Genomic DNA, 21,115 nt, shown 5'->3' with positions numbered 1-21,115 from the left:
CGACTATCACGGGAACTTGCAGAGCAGGTTATACGCAGCGTCCGCTGCTCTTGCTGCAACGTGCAGCTATCAGTCCTTAACACTAGAAGCACCAAGTGGGTCATTTTTGACCCAAGACGGTTTTAGAGGGCCGTAGCCCACTCCATATTCATCGCAGGAGCAAACGCTCCCGTAACTTTTCATCATTTATAGGGTTGTACAATTCTCCAAAATTTCATCCCCCTGGCTCACCTTCAAGTTTGAAAAATTTACGTGTTATACCAATAGTACCATGTGGGTCATTTTTGATCCATACGCATTTTAACGCAATTTGATATCAGTAACATCGGTTTTCAGACACTAAATAGTTTCCGGGAGTGCCTTGACGTTATTCAGGGGATGTTAGAGTATGTTATGATACTTTAGGTCAAAAAGAAAGTGAAATACGAAGTATTCGAAGGTTGGACTTAATATCAACGCGGCTTTCCGTTTTCTATGAACTGTCGACATGCATACATACGGAGTGATACTGGGAAGCTACAGAATAACATATTATAGGGTGGGAAATGCCCCCGTCCCGTTCTACGCTGCTGTCTGGGGCACTGCTAACAGTTTTCTTACACGATAGCAGAACGCCATGACTGACAACTTCTTCATCCCCGTGAAACTGGCAGATGAGCTGAAACAAAATGGAAGAAGTTTAGTTGGCGCTCCTCAGAGATCACTCAAGGAGGTCCTTCCTGCAGTGCAACTGGAGGCGACACATTGTATACAACTCACTAACAAGTCAGGCTACAACCTTTTCACGACATTCTAAGGGCTAAAGAAGGAAATATCCGTATCCTGAGTGACATGCATGCTGGATGTCAAATGAATGAGAATACTGAGAAGAAACTTCCAGAAACTGTTAAGTGTTATAATGAAAATAAGGATCGAGTCGATATAGTTGGCCAAATGGCTAGACATTACAGTGTCCGAGCTGGCACACACTGAAGGCCTGTGCACGTCTTTTACTATATTCTTGACCATGCGATGATCAACGGTCCACAATTTTTAAGTTACTTGCCTCTAAGAAGATTTCACGTCTGGACTTTATCCTCAGAGTAGCAGATGCTGCCCTCTAAAAACTGCAGATAGGAGCCAGTCTCCCCTTTCAGGCATTCGATACGGGCACTGGCCGATATGAAGGTAGAATGTCTTATCAAATTCAGGTTTCTGCAAGCAACAAAACGACAAAGGGAAATAAAACACCGGGCGTGTGCTTCAAGTGCAACCAGTATGTGTGCGAAAGCTGCTCTTGTCGAATGTCTGAATCCCGGCATATTCAATTCTGTCAAGTCCTTGTCCTCAAATATTTCCAAATATGCGTAACTATAGGCTGAAATTACCTGTTCTTATGTTTTAGTTGATTGATTGCAATAAGCAAGAAAACACGCAGAGGATTTTAGTCACCAGATTTGCAATGCAGAATCTTTCACAAATATTTGGTACTTCCCTTATGTTACTATAAAAGTAAAAATACTTTTAATACTCACATAACTAATATATTTTGATTCTGTTTCAATGCTTCTATAAAGAAAACATCATAATATTGTTTTACGTACTTATTTTAACGACGATTGATGAAAGATTGTGGAATTCCTTCTGTAAAATTTTAAATAAAGCAAGTTATTGAATTTGTGTTTGACAGCGTACCATTGATTTTAGAGACGTATTGCCAACATGAAGATACTCAAAACACCACCCAAATACGAATAAATCGGCTGTTTTCTACTGTGCGTCAAAAATGACCCACATGGTACTACTACGGCTGCGGCGAAATCCGGTACTTCTAGTTTAATCAAACTGGCGAGGCTTGCCTCCGACCGATTTTACCACACGCCACTACTCGAGGCCCGTATCGGACAGCAGGAATCCCCCAAAAGCAACAACTAGCAACTAGCCAGCCACGTGGCATCCAGCAAACTGTCAGTACTAGGGCCCAGAAATGGTTCAAATGGCTCTAAGCACTATGGAACTTAACAGCTGAGGTCATCAGTCCCCTAGAATTAGAACTACTTAAACCTAACTAACCTAAGGACATCACACACATCCCTGTTCGAGGGAGGATTCGAACCTGCGACCGAAGGAGCAGCGCGATTCCAGACTGAAGCGCCTAGAACCGCTCGGCTACAACGCCCGGCACCAGGGCCCAACGAAACCAACAACAAGCCGGCCGAAGTGGCCGCGCGGTTCTGGCGCTGCAGTCTGGAACCGCGAGACCGCTACGGTCGCAGGTTCGAATCCTGCCTCGGGCATGGATGTTTGTGATGTCCTTAGGTTAGTTAGGTTTAACTAGTTCTAAGTTCTAGGAGACTAATGACCTCAGCAGTTGAGTCCCATAGTGCTCAGAGCCATTTGAACCAAACCAACAACATGCTCCTCGACTACTAGACCCTAGCTCCCGACATACTATCAGCAACTACATCGGAAGCCCAAGCAGTCAGTGGTGCCAACAGAGTGCCATGACCTCCCAGCGATTACTACCACTACTACACGTAGGGGAACGTCTCCCATACCATAACACTGCTCCCACCAGCTGTGTCCTGACGCGCTGCAGGTTTCGAGCCGCCGTTCACGTCTATGACGGCGTTCGTAGAGACGACCATCGACCTAGTGTAGCATAAATGTGATTCATGCAAGGAGAACTCCTTTCCACAGATACACGGTCGAATCCCGATGGTCTCGTGCCCACTGCAAACGTAACTGACTATATCGTTGTGTCAGTGTATGAACACGTAGCGGTGGTCTGCTGCGGAGCTCCATGTTCTCCAATTTACGGTGAATGGTGCGCTTCGAAGCACCAGAGTGCACCAACATTGTAATCTTTCGGCAGAGATGACTCAGATCGCTACCTGTCCTGTTTTCCAGAGCAGACAGGCCTCTGAAGCCCAGTTACAGTGGAGAGTCGTGGACGTCCAACCATTTACTGCCTACTGGTAGTTTCACTGTCCTTCTACCTCTTTTCGTAGATTCTCACGACAGTAGCACGTGAACATTCGGCCACCTTCTGCGCTTTTCTGAATGGATTTTCCCATTTGCAGTCCCTATCTTCGCTAGGGTGATGCCCCGCTCGTGTCCGCTTCGCTTACATACTTTTGTTAACACATTACATGCCGGGTACGAAGCCAGGCGGCATCTAGCCTCCATGTGGTCATAATGCTTTGGCTTACCAGTGTATTTATCGTAGCTGAATAATCATGGGAAATACTGCAGGCTTTGATGAGCATGAGAGTGCACGGGCATGTGGTCGGTCAGGTGAGGGGAGAGATAGTTGGTTTCGTTCACCTATGGGCCATACGTGATATGCATTTGGCCCCAAGACTAGTGTACTGTCTGATTCAGTAATTATTAAGGGGATATGTGATGCAACATGCAATTTGGACTGGATGTGGGATTAAGAATTAACGTGGATGAGAAATATAGGAATAACAGAAGATTGTACCGATGCTTCTCAGTCAGACTGCACACAGATTTATGATTTCTATGAATAACAACCTATTTTTGTTGATATTCACAAAATTTATCGCTGATGGAAGCTATCCCAAGACGATATTCCACAAAACCAATTCTAAACAGTCTTGAGGTAAATATCAAAACTTGAATGAACTGGTTCGAGGCATTTCTGTAAATAAATCACACAAATTTCCATAGTTACACTACTCTAGGTCGAAATGCCCCGAATAAACGATATACTCTACCAATGTCTGAGCAGTCATTGTCTAAACAGTAGCGACTGGCCAACCTTAGAACAATTGTGGTGCCAGATACCAACTGGGTCACATGGGTGTCGTTTCTAAAGCATAAAAAGACTAGGCGCTGATAAAATGTGGGGAAGCTATTGTTATTGATGATAGTCACATCTTCAAAACCGGCGGATCGTCTTGACCAATTAATTGCCACGGGCATGTGGTCGGTCAGGTGAGGGGAGAGACAGTTGGTTTCGTTCACCTATGGGCCATACGTGATATGCATTTGGCCCCAAGACTAGTGTACTGTCTGATTCAGTAATTATTAAGGGGATATGTGATGCAACATGCAATTTGGACTGGATGTGGGATTAAGAATTAATGTGGCTGAGAAATATAGGAATAACAGGAGATTGTTTTGTGGCTGTGAGAAGCATCGAGAAATTTTAAATTCCAAACAACATGCTGCGGAGCTCAGTACGACTCTGGTGGCAGGTTTTTCTGACAGTTAGAGAAAGAATTTTTTATGGGATCTATTTGCAAATTATTTAAAACTTCTCAATGTTTTTCACAGTCGCAAAACAATCCCCCATTACTCTCATATTTCTAAGTCACATTAATTCTTAGTTCTGCATCCAATAGACGTCAAATAATGTATGAAAGCCATCAAGCATACGTCAGTAGCATTGTTCGCTTTGCCACCTTACTTTCTTAGGAATTCAGTTTAAACTCAGTTCAGCATTGTATCTTGAGTCTCCATGGTCTCTCTCTTTAACTTCAAATAGTAGTTAGTTATGTTTAGCTACTATACAGAAGGAATATACTATCACAGTGACAACTATGATAGCAAGTATGGAAGAGGTTATACTTGCTATTTGTGACTCGCCTAACCAAATAAAAGTTGTGTGACAACAATGGGATCTTGAAATCTGAGTCATGTCTAACTGCAACAAACTTTTCTTTGGATGTACACGACTCACAAACACTGATAGCAAAGTTCTCTGAGATTTCAATATCAGTTACACTGAATGATACTACCACTGTTTGGAAAGAGGAATGCCAAATTACTTGGAAGAATGTGTGGAGAAAATTCGCCAAGACTTCCTCATCTGGCACACGCAAGAATTATAGCTTAACGAGACAATAGCGATAAAAAATTGCAATCAAACAGGCAACACGAGTTGTGAGCCAAGAACATGGGTTGGGTGACTGCAATTAAGACACTTACGTTTCCCCAAAAATCAACTACGGTGCCCCAGTCAGGAAAAGATGGTATCCGCGACATGAATAGCCCAGATACGTCCTTCTTCGCCCCCAACTTCCATCTTTGAGAAAAACTCCACGTGGAGTAGACTCAGTACTGCGGCCAGTGTGACGGACCAGAGCATCACTTATTTGGCGAAAAAAAAAAACAGGGGAATGCGGCTTACAAAACGGTCGCTAACAATCAACGGGTTGGTAGTGCCCTAGAGCAGCGTCCCACTGATTTATCAATTTCTTCGAGCAGAGTACAATGGTGGAGGCCTTCGTTTGATTGGATACACCAGAATTTTTGAGGAAAGCAGCCAATTTCCTCATTCTTCTCAGGTGGCCCCACAACATCCTGTCCTTTGATATCCATGTAGGAAAGGCAAAAATATTACACTCGATTAGTCTCTGCAGTCAGCAGTGGCTGCACGCCAGTCCATGCCCTCAGCGAGGACAGGTAGCGACTCTGGCCAACAAAAACAAGACTGAAGCCCTACTTCCGCAAAGCAGCTCAACTCCCCGGAGAAGCTCGCCTCTCCTAATGAGAGTTACTCACGGTCTTCTGCTGACAACCAGGAACTAGAGACCACACTGCGAGGGCACCTTCCCAATGAGAAAAACGCAAATACCAAGCAAACATGTCCAGCATTGTCAACAAAAAACCACGAAATAATGTCTCATATGCTTACAGGAGAAAGTAAATGTCAGATTGGAAGGAAATCTTATAAACATACACCCAGGAACAAACACTAATAGGGACATGAAACATTCTGTCTTACTGGGTTTTCCTCGCATGAGAACAGCACCTGCTAAATACTAGGCAAAGAACACGTTGGTTCTGAGAGGTGCAGAAATACGCCAACTCTGAGGAAGGAATTTTCACCAGTTTATTCCCAATTACTAGTTACAGTAACAAGTACAAAACACCAGCCAGCCATTGTAGTAGCAGACTTACCGAGACTCAACAACGAAAGACTGACACTACACCCGATCCTCGGCTAGTTGAACAGCCTTACGATGTTCCTTTACTAGGCACAGCCGGCCAGCGACCCAGATATCGTGTGATTCTACGGCATTATGTACTGAAAACGACAGTTATGCAGCATTTTATAGATGTTAGCGACAAGGTAACGTGAATGCCTTTGGTCCTTCCACTACCGTGTTGTTATTTGATGCAGTCCACCACGATTTCCTCTCTTGTTTCGACCTCTACTTCTCGGAGCTGTACTTGCACCCTACTTTCTCAGTTATTTGTTGATGTGCTCCAATCGCTGTCATCCCCTACAGGCTTTAGTCTCTGCAGTCCCCTCTAGTACCATCGATGTTATTCACTGATATCCTAACGTCTCGTCCCTTCTTCTTGTCAGTGTTTCCCATATTCCCCTTTCTTCGCCGTTTCTGCAGAGGACCTCCTCATTCCTTATCTTAGCTGTCCACTAAATTCCTGCATCCTTCTACTGACCACATCTCAAAAGTTTCAGTTCTCTCTTCTTCCGGTTTTCCTGCAGTCTATTATACACTACCATGCAATGTTGTGCTCAAACGGTACATTCCAGAAATTTTCTTCCTCAACTTAAGGATTACATTTAATAGTGCACAGGAAATCTTTCTTTACTTTTGCTAGTCTTCTTTCCGTGTCCAATTTTGGTCCCAACAGGAACTGTTGCGCACAGCGACTGTAGATTGTATGGAAGGGGAGGCACACGGCAGTCAGTCGCAGTCCCTTTAGTTTTTATTATGCTCGCAAATCTAGATTTCGGCTATAAATAGCGATTCTCAGTGCATTTTCACTACAATTCAACAGACTCGCTGCAGTTCATGTCACCATATGTTCTCGTGAAGAACTTGTGTCCCTACGCATTTGTGCAGCATCAGTTTGAATTTGAAAGTAGCGGCCCAGTACTTCTAAAGACTTTTGCCATATTGTGAATATTTTGAATTTATTGGTCGGAGAACATGAAAACTGCGCCATCCCCGACCGCGTCCCCCCACCCCTCCTCCCCATTGTCCACGCCCAGGCGAGCCTTCGGTGGTTTCTGTTGGCCAGAGAATATTGATTTCAATGCAAAAATTAACTAATTAATTTTATCGAAGTTTTACATAATTGGTTTAAAGGCCTTCGACTACTGTCGAAAAAATGTGTGTAAAATCTTATGGGACTTAACTGCTAAGGTCATCAGTCCCTAAGCTTACACACTACTTAACCTACATTATCCTAAGGACAAATACGCACACCCATGCCCGAGGGAGGAATCGAATCTCCGCCGGGACCAGCGGCACAGCCCATGACTGCAGCGCCTAAGACCGCTCGGCTAATCCCGCGCGGCGACTAGTGTCACTGAACTCGTGATTACTTACGCAGTTCACATCCGTGACTGGAAGTATAATTTTAATTTATTTCAGTTCTCCTTCTTTGTAAAGAGTCTGAGGTTTTCACAGTTGTTTTAAACTACTGCTTATCTGTTCAGTATCGAATTATGCAGAGACTGATTGGTGAATGAATGCAGGCATTGTCAAATGTAAAAGTTTATCAGTACTGTAAAAAAACATTCTTTAACAGACCGTGTGATGAGTTGGACGAGAGAAAAGATCATTTAGTCGTCTGGCAATGATGAACTGAGGCTGTCATATAAACCGAATAGAGCCTTTGTAATAATTGACTACCTTACTCCATTACTTGCTTGCCTTGTATTCTATGTGATCGTGTGATACATAATTTCTTCTGTACGTTTTCAGCCTGGTTGTCACAAAATAAAGATTTAAATAGGAGACTTGTTTTAAAACACCGCAGTTTAACACTACTAACTGTGGAACGCACAGAGACTTTTCCTTTACTTCTATTTGTCAAAAATATTAAAATTATGTGCTTGCGTATCTGGTGAAGGCATATATATATATATATATATATATATATATATATGTGTGTGTGTGTGTGTGTGTGTGTGTGTGTATGAAAATATCAGTTGCTGTTCGTCCTTTACCATGGTTCTCATGCTACAAACTATGTAAGAGAACAGTATTTGATTTGTATTTCGGTTTTTTTGAGTAATGAAAACACAGAACGTTTAAGAAAAACAATATTTATTAAAAATATATTTTACACACAATATTTTTTTTTACATTTTTATATACATATAAAAATAAATAGTCTTTTAAAAATAATGACTTGAGTACTTTCTCGTAGCGTGCCTTGTCGTCATAAGCATCGCAGATGTTGTCTTTGTGCATCTGCGAAAGCAAAGTAAGTAGTGAGTATCTTCAGTAAACAGAAAAAAAGAGTGAAGCTGTCTCGTACTTTCTGCAGTTATGATAGTAGTCTAGCTCTTTCGTTGGCTTGGGTCAAAGGCGGCGTTCAGGAACTGCATGAGATAGAGGCATTAACACGCTATCTGCACCAGCAATGAGGACAAAGGGGACACGGATAGCTGAGACAGGATGTGGAGGATGTGTTGGTATTCGGTGTTGAAAGGTAGGGTGTGAGTGGAGAAATTCCTGATCGTCGCCTGTGAAGCATTCGTCGATGGCCCCCCGATCAACGCAGCAGCATTCGAGACACCTTCGGGTCAGGAAAGGGACGTCGGATGACGACGCTGTTAGTCAGTTGGACGAAGGAGAGTCCTGAACAGCTCGGCCACGTGTTCAGCTGCGCGTGGTCGGCTGGCGCGGTGGGCGAGGTCGTGGTCCGTGGTCGCGTTGCATTTGGTCGGCTGTCGGCTGTTGGCTGGCTACTGGCTACTGGCTACTTGGGCGCCTACTTTCCAGGGTTAGGGTACGAGTAGCCACTCTCTGGCGAGTAGCCGGGCGTTGCTCCAGCTCCAGCACCGGGGCGGCCGAAGGCTCCTGGAACGAACAGCAGCTTGTACGATCGTGTTCGTATACATGGAAATCTGACTTGTATGTGGAAGCACGTTCCCCTTTCCTCGAACTAGGATTTGGTATGAAACTGGACGACACACAAGTCGTTATCGTGCAGCTGTATTGGAAATTGGCCTCAGGATGAAACTGACTAATTATGCAAAATAAATCTTTTGACGTAAGAGGTAAATTGAACAGTCCCTGGTAGACCAACTACGTTGAGAAATAACACGCTAAAATACAGGAGATAAGTTTTACTGCTAGGTCAACAGTGTAATTGACGATACTAGAAGTAACTGGGATATGCAATATGGACTAGCGATACCTAGACAAGATTTTCTGAGAAACTTAAGTATCCTAAACTACATATACATATTTATAAGAGCTAGAAAGTATTTGTCTAGAGTATATCCATGTACAGAAATGGAACGTATGCAATAAACAAAGAAAATAAAAGAAGCATTTCAAGATGAAAATAAGATGTATATATCAGATAACTGTTGAAAGGATACTAAATAGAATCCTGGAGAAGGGAAGTTCACGGAATGGCTGTAGGAAGGGACGACAGCCTACTCGTTGTCACAGTACGGAATGAAGCTCTAAAAGGCTCACTAAGTAAGAGAAGCGTAGTTCGATGAACACATAGCTTCTTAGTGACATGAAAACTACGTCAGGTACTTCACGATACACCGGTTTTTTAATGCTGGAGTGTCATATCGTTACGTGTGAAGATGAACCACTGACAACTGAAACTCTTCGTTTTCCTTAATGCTTCAACTGCAGTTCTATACGTCACATAAATACGTATGTTGGCTGCGTAAACTGTCCACAGTGCGTCGCTGAATAATAAAAAACTAAATTCGTGAAAATCTTTCGCCCACAAAAAGTTCTTTGCTGACCGAACGCTTTTTTAGACTATATCGATACATTCTCTAAATACACAGTGTTAAATTTCTGTCTACTTCAAAGTCAAGAAACGCTCCATAGCTCCATAGAAGACTTAAGCGTGACGTAGGAAACCACTGGATATTATCTTGCTCAGTTATGTATATATCACTAGCGGCATTTGTACTCCCAACAATAAGTAGGTGTTGAAAAACAAATGGACAGTGCAAAGCTGAGAGATCTGGGGAAGCGTATTTTTTCCATGAGTATCCTCACTATTCCAAAATGTTAAAAAATGGTGTGTCATTCAGGGACACGGTAATACTGGAACGTGGTATGGTTATATACCTTCACACCAATGGTATACTATGAATGATTTGGTTTGCAAATGTCTACCGACTCGTACATATATTTACCATGTACTGCTTAACGAAGGTGTCTTTATTAACTCACCAGCACCAGGAGCTCTGCCACCACCAAATACACCACCAGCTCCAGGAGCACCACCCAAGGGACCTCCAGCACCAGCACCAGCGCCTGGACGACCTCCAAAAGGACCACCAGCACCGGCTCCAGGTGCCCCACCAAAGGCACCACCAGCACCAGGTGCACCACCGGTGCCAGCTCCCGGACGACCCCCAAAAGCACCACCAGCACCAGCTCCAGGTGCCCCACCAAAGGCACCACCAGCACCAGCTCCCGGTGCCCCACCAAAGGCACCACCAGCACCAGCTCCAGGAGCACCACCGAAAGCACCACCAGCGACTCCTCCAGCCTTTGCCGCAGCTGCCTCCTCAGCAGCGTTCTGCTCCAGGGAGCGAAGGATCTCCTCGGGGATTGGTGGTGGAGTGGGCAGGTGGGCGCCCTGCGGCTGGAAGCCGTTCTCATCCGCAGTGTAGGTTATGGTGTACTGCACACCATCGTCTCCAGTGTACGTGTAGCGGCCCTGCACGGTCTCGGCCTCAGCATCAGGGATTCCAGCGTTCTTCAGGTAGCCCTGCTCGTCCTGGGCGATGCCGTTGCCGGTTTCATAGCTATTGGAAATTACAAAATTCAGAAGCATTACAATACGACCTAGCGAATTACATCATCCAGAAGGAAGGGCATCTGAGGTGAACAGACTCAAGGAATACTTGGTAGTCAAGTCAATAATGAATTGGAAAAATTACAGCAATGAGAAGCCCCTATTCATATACAATTGTGGTTTCATCTTTCCCATGAATGTTTTGCTACTACAGTGAGGTAGCATGTGTACTGCTATGTAGGTTCCTATTTAAAATTTCTTGTCGTCGTATGTTCAACTTTTAATATCGGGGGAAATTCACCATTTGTTACATTGAGACACTGGATCAAGTTAGATGACCTTAAGCTCAAACTCCCTAAGAGCCGTTAAGTCAATCACTACATGTGTCCAGTAGTTAAACAAGTAAAGAGCATTTCACTTTTGACCATTACATACACATAAAAAGTGACATGATATTATGTGCCAAGGGGTACAGTCTTCTTCTATCTTCAATATCCAGTTATTATGGAAGACAATGATTCATTAGATTCGTGACTGTGGCGCTGTTTCGGTGTCTACATGTACAATAGTATTACATAGTATTACCAGATGGCTCTGGCTTGGCCTTTGCTTACCTGAAGTAGTAGGAGCCATCACCATTGTTGACATTCTCGTACTTGAGGATGGGGATGACGGGACCACCAGCAGCACCACCAGCTCCTCCAGCGCCAGGGAATCCCCCAGCGCCAGGCCTAGCACCACCAGCTCCAGCACCAGGCCTAGCACCACCAGCTCCAGCTCCAGGGAATCCACCCGCTCCTCCTGCACCAGGGAACCCACCAGCTCCTCCAGCACCAGGGAATCCTCCTGCACCAGGTCTAGCGCCACCGGCTCCAGCTCCAGGGAATCCACCGGCGCCTCCAGCACCAGGGAATCCACCAGCTCCTCCAGCACCAGGGAATCCACCTGCACCAGGCCTAGCGCCACCGGCTCCAGCTCCAGGGAATCCACCGGCGCCTCCAGCGCCGGGGAATCCACCAGCTCCTCCAGCACCAGGGAATCCACCTGCGCCAGGTCTAGCGCCACCAGCTCCAGCTCCAGGAAACCCACCAGCGCCTCCAGCACCAGGGAAACCACCGGCTCCAGCACCTCCCGGACCACGGCCAGCGCCTGGGAATCCACCAGCACCGGGGCTTCCAGCACCTCCAATGCTGTACATTCGACACCAATACATTATACAATCGTTTGTCCCTGTACAGGATACAACGAGACTTTCAGAAATGACAATGTTGCAGCTTAGGAAGTGTCAGAGTCCATAAATCAACATATGTTGCCCCTACATCTTCATGAAATACTTCGTGGATAATAGCCCTGAAACGGGAGGATGAGAAGTACCGAAAGTGACGCTACATATTAATTTCACATTGATAGATAGAATTCTAATAATATTTTTCCACGTCATGAAGATGGACTGCCACCCCACCTACGTTTGGCTTCCCCTGAAGAATTAATTGCAACACGACTACAAAAAGGTAACTACGAATGAACAATGTTTACCAACTAGGTGTTGAAATAGTTACCTATTAATTTAAAACACAGTATACATTCTAATACATAATCTATTTGTAAATTTCTCTGGCCTTTGAACACACACAGACACACACACACACACACGCACACAGACACACACACACACACCCACACTCACTAAAACATGTCTATCTTGCCACAGTTTTGACCTTAATGTTTGGCTGCGACATCAGTACTGAGTTACACTAGATCGGTATCAGTTTCTTGGATTTGATGCTATCTAATGTAACGAAGAGCATAAAATTGTTAAGCGACCTCAGTTATAAATGACTTTTGCTACTAATCTTTGTTATGTAAACCTTTTTCCCTTCTGAAAACGTATATAACAACGTTTCTTATCTTATGTGAATGTGCCTCTTATACTTCAGAAATTTCCACTGTCCTACACAATTACTCATTGATTAGAGTTACAGTGTTTATGAAATGCAAGAAGTTACGTTTCTTGCAATGCTGTAGCATTGGGACCATAGGTATCTGTCGAGAGAAGACCCACTTGTACCTTTGTAGAACGTGCCCAATGGAAACCGGCCACACAACGACGTGTAATTATTAGAAAAGACTAACTTAAAAGGAGTTACTGCTTACTCTATTGTACATTTGACAACAAACATGAAGAACTTAAAGAACTATTCCTTGTGACACAAAACAATATTCGTGCACCTCTCGCTGCGCTATACTGTACATGTACCTTGAAGGTATGTTGCAAATGTGCCCAACCGACGAAAGTGTCTGCCGTAGGAATAGGGGTGTTAGCTACCTGCGACACAATTAGGCCTAAAATGTCTTTCACTAATGTAAACGAAGGAAATTTTTTATGAGTCATGGGGCTCCTTACTAGCTTGATGCAGCCTGCCACAAATTCTCCTCCTTCGTCAACCTCTTTATCTCAGAGTAGCACTTGCACTAAAAGTCCTCACTTGTTAGATATATCCTATAGCCTATCCTCCATTACAGTAATTATCTACAGCCTCTTCAAATGCCGCGAAATATTTTCCGTTTGCCATTAGAGTTCGCCCCGCAGTCCAACGGTGCTACCCTCACAGCCTTACACACAGATCGAAAGCTAAATGGTCTCCAACAAAGCTCCTCTACTCACCCGCCCAGTCCAGGTCTTCCAGCTGCGCCTCCAGCCCCGGGCCTAAAAGCTCCTCCAGGGCCGCCGAAGGGCGCTGCGATGGCTCCTGGAGCACCGCCGGCCAGTGGCGCTCCCGCTGGAGGCAGGTACGAGTTGTCCAGCCGCTCCGCCGCAACCACGGCTACCAGTGCTGCCAACAGCAACTGCAACACACCAAGCATCCAGTGTCCTAAACACAATACGCTACCACATACGCGAACCCCTTCACTTCGAACCACGTACAGTTGCTTACATCAAAAATTACACAAGCATCATTTGGACCAAGCGTCACCAGTAACGAAAATTATTTTCTTTTCTTGACTGACTACTACGTGACTGAATCTCCGAGATACCTGAGACAGTGCATTTTCTATGAACTGGGGAAATCGTATTGCGTTGCAATTAAGAAGGAAGTTACAGTAATGTAATTTGATATTGTATTTCTTCGTAGTAGAGATTGCGTACTTTGGGGAAAACTGGAACAGTTTTAGAGATAATAGCGGGGAGCTTACCGTAGAAAATCTGTGTATTAAATTATGCAGTAATTCGGTATGGGAGAACAGTGCTGGCACTAAATCCACTTGTCTAGAACAGGGATAACTGGCGATGAGTCCTATATCGTAACTAGATCAATTACGTTAGCTAGGTAGAGCGGTTTAATGCATCCCAACTATTTGGCACAACTACCGGTTGATTAACTGCATACTGTCAACTTTACATTTCTCGCAACTGGGCACGCTCTAGATTATATCACCTACCTGTGAGAATCAAACTGTTCAGGTCCATATTAATCATCGGGGTACTAGAGAATGTTGGTGAGGTTTAGCTGGAAAGGGAAGTGTTCTAACAGTATGACAACGACATCTGAAAACTGTCATTAGTAGCGCGTAGCCGGCCGTAGTGGCCGTGCGGTTCTAGGTACTACATTCTAGAGCCGAGCGACCGCTACGGTCGCAGGTTCGAATCCTGCCTCGGGCATGAATGTGTGTGATGTCCTTAGGTTAGTTAGGTTTAAGTAGTTCTAAGTTCAAGGCGACTGATGACCTCAGAAGTTAAGTCGCATAGCGCTCAGAACCATTTTTGTAGCCCGTAGCACTGCACCAGGCAAATTATTTCTTGACTTTCTCTTCAATATCGTTACAATGATTAAGTTAAGAAGAAATCTGAATGTCAGTTACCAAAGGAACATAACACTTTAAGTGCAGAAATAAAGTCCGACAGGAGATCTACGACTAACATCTGCGATACTGTAAGCGTCCTTTTCACCGCTTTAGGTTGCTATTAAAGCGTTAGAAAAATATATAAACAGGTGGCTCCTGTTACTAACGACGTAAAGCGGTGGCGAGAAAGTCCTCGAGAGAATGGAGACCAAGGGTTTAATGTGCCTTTAGAGAAGGAGCAGAGGGTGGACTAAGGTTAAGGAAGGAAACTGGACGTGTCCTTTCCAAGGGAGGCATCTCGTAATTCGACTTATACGACTGTGAAAACCACACAAAACACACATCATCTCCCCGAATGGGGACTCAAAATACTTTCCTAAGAGCGTCTCACCGCAGTGCCGCCACGCCCGGTTGCGTTTTTAGCTGCGGATCCACTGCAACAGCTTAACACAGTAATAACGTGGTAAACTACATGTCATAAGTAAGCTGCATCAAGCTTTAGCGTTATGGTCGCTTACCTCTGTACGGAAATCTGTCTTGTTGGTATATTTGTCGTAATAAGGGAATGAGTACCCAAGGTGAACCAAAACTATACTGGGATATTTTCTGAGTATTGTGATGTAACAGACCATGTGGTGTCCGGTAGCGCGGTACAGAGTAATGGCCTTTCAGCTGACTACTTACCTGTACTATTTACCTGCACAATCGAGTAGATGTCAACGGTAAGCATCGTTTGTCTGGTTTGGAAACAAACTTGTTACCTGAACTCATCGTGCTAGGTGCTAACAACAGCAATGCCCAGTTTAATTTTTATCCTCAAACTTGCATTCGGTATCGCTCGATTCTACCTTGGCTTCATTTTTGCGGAAGTGTTACTTGCATATTAACAGTGACACACAGCAGTAAGAATAGGCTATTGATGAAGGGTTATCCAGTATGCATCTAATATATGAATTTGCGTAATATAATGGAACAGCGGTACAAGTACGCTCTGCTAAGTTATTCCCGCAGCGATGGCAACCACATCACAGTACTTTTGCATATGATGGTTGTTGCACCGCTTTGTGTTACGTGTTGATTTCGTATTACAGGATTTTTCACTCTCCTGAAGATATTTTCGAACATACAAATTGTGGTAACAAACCAAATAAGCTTTAATTACGTTATTTCTCTCTAACTAGTTAACTAAGACCACCGGTGCCTTACCCAAAAATAGAAAAGGAACTCAGACTTATTATCGGCAGTTGAGTTCACCCTGTATTTACGTTGCAGGTTCTCGAAGGAAAAAAAGTGAAGAGAGTAATTACTGAACTAGGACTGTAGGAATCATCCATCCAGTCACCTTCGCTGTGTTTCAGCGCCAAATACTCTACGACAACTTTACACACTATTTTTGAAGGTACTTGAAGGAAAAGTTTAAAAGCAGGCAGCAGCAAGCGTATGATCTCATTTGTACGATATGATTCTTCGTCCACGGAGGATAAAACAAGGCAAAACTTTCATCAGCCCTAAGGTTGGTTTCAACACCACGGTATCCTCGTGGGAAGACGTTTGCTGTTCTCCATCATTTGAACCGGGGAACCTACAGGCCAATAAGGACTCCGAATCTTTCTGCGAGTGCTAATTTTTCACCTTAATAAACATTGACAGAGGTTAAAGAGGTGATAAGTGACAGATAAAAATGTATAGACTAACCTAGGATGAAATCTGAGACCTTGGCTAGGATTTTAACCCCGATCAACCGGGGCCACGATAAGGCACCTACTATCTAGAGCCCACGAGGGCTCGCGCTGTTGAAGTCAGCCAGGTGTGTACGTGGCTGACAGTAACCGACTATACGTCGTTACAGTGAGCGCCTCCTTCCGCTGCGTCCTACAGCACCTTCCAGATTCCTAGGACTGAACAGCGTGGAGGAGCGCCGGTGTTGCCCAGTGGTCAGTGCCGGAAATGCAGCGTTACGTAAGCGGCGCGGCTGATCTCTTCTGACCGGTGGGGCGACCCCTGCCGCTGCTCCGCCAGAAGACGCTCACCGCCGCCTCCGGCGAAAGCCTCGGCCGCCGGCGACCCCTCATCCAGACGCTAACCGCAGCGCGCCGCGCAGCATCGCACCGCGCGTGTCTACTTTCTACCTGCCGCTCCAGGCCGTTACGATCACAAAAAGTGACGTAGCCAATTCCCCTAGATTACGCGAACTGCCATTGCAGGAACGTGTGGTACACCTCTTTCCCACTTTTAGCGAGACTCGCGTAAAGAGGGTCTTCGCAGTCAGCTGAGCAAAGTGTGCCAGGACAAATTCTTTGCGGCTTCATTGTATTTCGTCGACTATGTCATAGCGTGAGAGCGTGGCCAAGCATTTACCTACAGCCATGTGCAGAATCGAGTGACATTCACAGATACACGCTAAGCCAAACCCGCCACTTCTTCGTTATTCTTCGCTTGACTAGTTAAACTTCTCTATCATTCACTACAGTTATTACTCACTTTGGCTGATCTTAGCAACATGGATTTGATTCATTGATGTCTGAAGAGTTGTATGAATGTGTCCCTTCTTCTTCGCAAGGTTACCGTTTCCTCTTCGCTTTAGTGGGCAACCTCGATGTTCTGTGAAGCGTAAAGTATCCGCCTCCGTAACCGAGGTCGCTCGTACATATATCTGCAGTACCTCTTGGATGTAAGCAGGTCTGAATCCTGGGGTTGGAAAATTTTCAGTGCCAGTATTTGGCCGTCAAGGGGAACAGAGATGGCTGCGTAAAGTTCCTGACGACTAATTTACACGTCAATATCACGGATTAAATTGCTGATCGCTTCGAAGTGTCTCGTGAAAAAAGGACACGTGAAGCTGTTGGTGGTGATCCTGGCATAGGACGGGAGCGTTACAGTCGATGGCTTTATTTACTCAAGAGTAGCAGGCTATGTGCTGACACCGCGTTCCACCCTTCCCCGAAGTCGATACTCCTCTGTTCAGGAATTCATCACTGTCTACAACAGAAGACACAGACACACAGATGACCATAACAGGTCGGAAACCACGTCCAGCAGGACCTGCCTAGAACTGTGATTCACTCATCTTTTACCTTAGGATCACTTCCTGTGTTGAAGTTGCTTTCATTGTGGCGCAAACGGAAACACCTTTTCCCCTCTAGTGTCCAATTTGACGCTGGTTAGTCTGTTGTGTGTTTCACAGCAGAATTATCACCGTCGATACTCAGTTATATAGGAAAACATGAAACGGAGATAACCACACTTTTCCTCTAGGAGCAACCGAATGACCTTTGTTAAATGAACTGCTGATATTGACACCGTTCCTGAGTAATGACTCGACTGGAAGACGATAAATCTGGCACTAGACAATGCTTTAAACAAAACGCGTCGGTGTCCCATGAACTAATTTCGTGAAACAAGAAAACACATGAGTACTGCAAAACCCTTCCGTTCGGATTACCTCAACCATTATATGAGTTTGCCGACTAGAAAAACTAACCGTTTTGCAACAAGCATATTATTACAAACGGTAGTTTTCGATGTAGAGCCGTTTCGAGCACCGGTTTCAGATCGAATAAGAGACAGCAGGGCCACATAAAGGTCATTTCTGTGGAAAGTAAACAATTACTCAAGAATGAGATTTTAACCCTGCAGCGGAGTGTGCGCTGATATGAAACTTCCTGGCATATTAAAACTGTTTACCGGACCGAGACTCTGAACTCGGGACCTCTGCCTCTCGCGGGCGAGTGCTCTACCAACTGAGCTACCGAAGCACGACTCACGTCCCGCCCTCACAGCTTTACTTCTGCCAGTACCTCGTCTCCAACCTTCCAAACTTTACAGAAGCTCCTGGAAGAAAGGATATTGCGGAGACATGGCTGTTTCACAGCCTGGGGGTTGTTTCCAGAATGAGATTTTCATTCTGCAGCGGGACCGAGTTCGAGTCTCGGTCTGGCATACAGTTTTAATCTGCCAGGAAATTTCAATGACTGAAGAGATTGTAATGGCGATATCTGCGCTCCAGAAACTGGAACGCCGGAGCAAAATAGAGGCGGAAGAAGGAAGAGCAGTACGTTTCGTTGCAGGTTCATTCAATCTCGAAGTTGTCTATCCCACTTCAGTGGCAGGCACTGCAAGAGAGGCGCTCTGCATCACAGTTTGATGCACTGTTGTAATTGAGGGAGCGTCCATTGCTAGAAGAGTCTGCCAATATTTCCTCCTGGATGTATCTCCCAAAAAAGAAAATGAACGTAAAATTACAGAGATTCGAGTCGGAAAATTACCTTCAATATTTCTAACCGCGAGTGGAATAGGGAAAGGGAGGAATTGACAGTAGTACACAAGTACCCTACGCCACACACCGCAAGCCTTCTAGAGTAGTAGATGAAGACACAGATATAAGAGTGCATCTTACTATGAAGCCAGTGGGTTACTAGTTTAGTTAGAACTGTCTTCACTCCAAGGAGATTAATCATTATATATTATATTTCGCAGAGGAAGACTGCACTGTAGTTCCTTCTCTCGATTGGTGCACAGATGACAAAATGGTGGATATCGAAATAGACGACAGAGAGATAGAGAAAATATTAAAATCGCTCAAAAGAGGAAAGGCCGCTGGACCTGATGGGATACCAGTTCGATATTACACAGAGTACGCGAAGGAACTTGCCCCCCTTCTTGCAGCGGTGTACCGTAGGTCTCTAGAAGAGCATAGCTTTCCAAGAGATTGGAAAAAGGCACAGGTCATCCCCGTTTTCAAGAAGGGAAGTCGAACAGTTCTTCAGAACTATAGACCTATATCTCTAACGTCGATCAGTTCTAGAGTTTTGGAACACGTATTATGTTCGAGTATAATAACTTTTCTGGAAACTAGAAATCTACTCTGTAGGAATCAGCATGGGTTTCGAAATAGACGATCGTGTGAAACCCAGCTCGCGCTGTTTGTCCACGAGACTCAGAGGGCCATAGACACGGGTTACCAGGCAGATGCCGTGTTTCTTGACTTCCGCAAGGCGTTCGATACAGTTCCCAACAGTCGTTTAATGAAGAAAGTAAGAGCATATGGACTATCAGACCAAATCTGTGATAGGATTGAAGACTTCCTAGATAACAGAACGCAGCATGTCATTCTCAATGGAGAGAAGTCTTCCGAAGTAAGAGTGATTTCAAGTGTGCCGCAGGGGAGTGTCGTAGGACCGTTGCTATTCACAATATACATAGATGACCTGGTGGATGACATCGGAAGTTCACTGAGGTTTTTTGCGGATGATGCTGTGTCATATCGAGAGGTTGTAACAATGGAAAATTGTACTGAAATGCAGGAGGATCTGCAGCGAATTGACGCAAGGTGCAGGGAATGGCAATTGAATCTCAATGTAGACAAGCGTAATGTGCTGCAAATACATAGAAAGAAAGATCCCATATCATTTAGTTACAATATAGCAGGTCAGCAACTGAAGCAGTTAATTCCATAAATTATCTGGGAGTACGCATTAGGAGTGATTTAAAACGAATGATCATATAAAGTTGATCGTCGGTAAAGCAGATGCCAGACTGAGGTTCATTGGAAGAATCCTAAGGAAATGCAATCCGAAAACAAAGGAAGTAGGTTACAGTACGCTTGTTCGCCCACTGCTTGAATACTGCTCACCAGTGTGGGATCTGTACCAGATAGGGTTGATAGAAGAGATAGATAAGATCCAACGGAGAGCAGCGCGCTTCGTTACAGGATCATTTAGTAATCGCGAAAGCGTTACGGAGATGATAGATAAACTCCTGTGGAAGACTCTGCAGGAGAGACGCTCAGTAGCTCGGTACGGGCTTTTGTCAAAGTTACGAGAACATACCTTCACCGAGGAGTCAAGCAGTATATTGCTCCCTCCTCTCGCGAAGAGATCATGAGGATAAAATCAGAGAGATTAGAGCCCAAACAGAGGCATACCGGCAATCCTTTGTTCCACGAACAATACGAGACTGGAATAGAAGGGAGAACCGATAGAGGTACTCAAGGTACCCTCCGCCACACACCGTCAGGTGGCTTGCAGAGTGTGGATGTAGATGTAGATGTAGATGCCTGACGGTAGCTACTATAGTTGGTCCGCAGGAGTGGAATCCAGGTACTCACCAACTTCATGATGTCGGTGGTCGGTGTTTGCGATGGTCAGATCACCGTGTGGGTGGTGATGGTGCTGCTGAGTGTGCAGTCGTGTGAGCTGTTGCCTGAGTCCGGCGCTGTCGCCGTATTTATACGTCGCGTCGCGAAACGCACCCTCTGCCTCTCCCGCCGCCGCCCTCGCCCCCACTCTGGCGGCGCAGCGGCGCGGCCACGGCGGCCGCTTGCGAAACGCGATCAGGCGAGGCGCGCGGTCGCGACGAAGAGGGGGGGCGGGCCTGGAGATGCTCCGCGGCAGCATCTAGATTAGGAGCGCGCGGCCGCGGGTTGGACGTCCGCGCCGGCGGCGACGAGGCCGCGACGCCGATATAAGCCTCCGTACGTCCACGCGGGCGCTTCACGGCCCCGGTGACGGCGTTCCCATCCGGACGTCTCTGGAACAGCCACCGAGCGTCCAAG

At 45.3% G+C, this 21,115-nt stretch overlaps 1 protein-coding gene across 2 annotated transcripts; it reads right to left on the bottom strand.

Moving 5' to 3' along the window:
• Positions 1 to 8,019: 8,019 nt before the first annotated feature.
• Positions 8,020 to 20,752, bottom strand: LOC126100152 (uncharacterized). Of its 2 annotated transcripts, XM_049910693.1 has the most exons (6): positions 20,669 to 20,752; positions 13,385 to 13,566; positions 11,764 to 11,909; positions 11,334 to 11,664; positions 10,149 to 10,729; positions 8,020 to 8,795 (listed from the first exon to the last, which is right to left on the bottom strand). In XM_049910693.1, the coding sequence occupies exons 1-6, from the start codon at positions 20,675 to 20,677 to the stop codon at positions 8,707 to 8,709; spliced, it is 1,338 nt and encodes a 445-aa protein (XP_049766650.1). In that variant the 5' UTR covers positions 20,678 to 20,752; the 3' UTR covers positions 8,020 to 8,706. The 2 variants fall into 2 exon arrangements, with proteins under 2 accessions (XP_049766650.1, XP_049766649.1); XM_049910692.1 differs by having other exon boundaries at positions 11,334 to 11,909.
• Positions 20,753 to 21,115: the final 363 nt, after the last annotated feature.

Source organism: Schistocerca cancellata, chromosome 9 (genome assembly GCF_023864275.1).
Source record: "Schistocerca cancellata isolate TAMUIC-IGC-003103 chromosome 9, iqSchCanc2.1, whole genome shotgun sequence".
In the NCBI taxonomy this organism is placed as follows: Eukaryota; Metazoa; Arthropoda; class Insecta; order Orthoptera; family Acrididae; genus Schistocerca; species Schistocerca cancellata.
This window is presented reverse-complemented; position numbering and strand designations above follow the sequence as displayed.

What these genes read in the sequence shown, in the direction of transcription:
- LOC126100152 (XM_049910692.1), bottom strand. An exon ending in GATGGCTCCTACTACTTCAG is followed by an intron (nt 10,730 to 11,333) that starts GTAAGCAAAGGC and finishes AATTTCCAATAG; the next exon opens with CTATGAAACCGGCAACGGCA. An exon ending in TGGCAGAGCTCCTGGTGCTG is followed by an intron (nt 8,796 to 10,148) that starts GTGAGTTAATAA and finishes TGTTCGTTCCAG; the next exon opens with GAGCCTTCGGCCGCCCCGGT.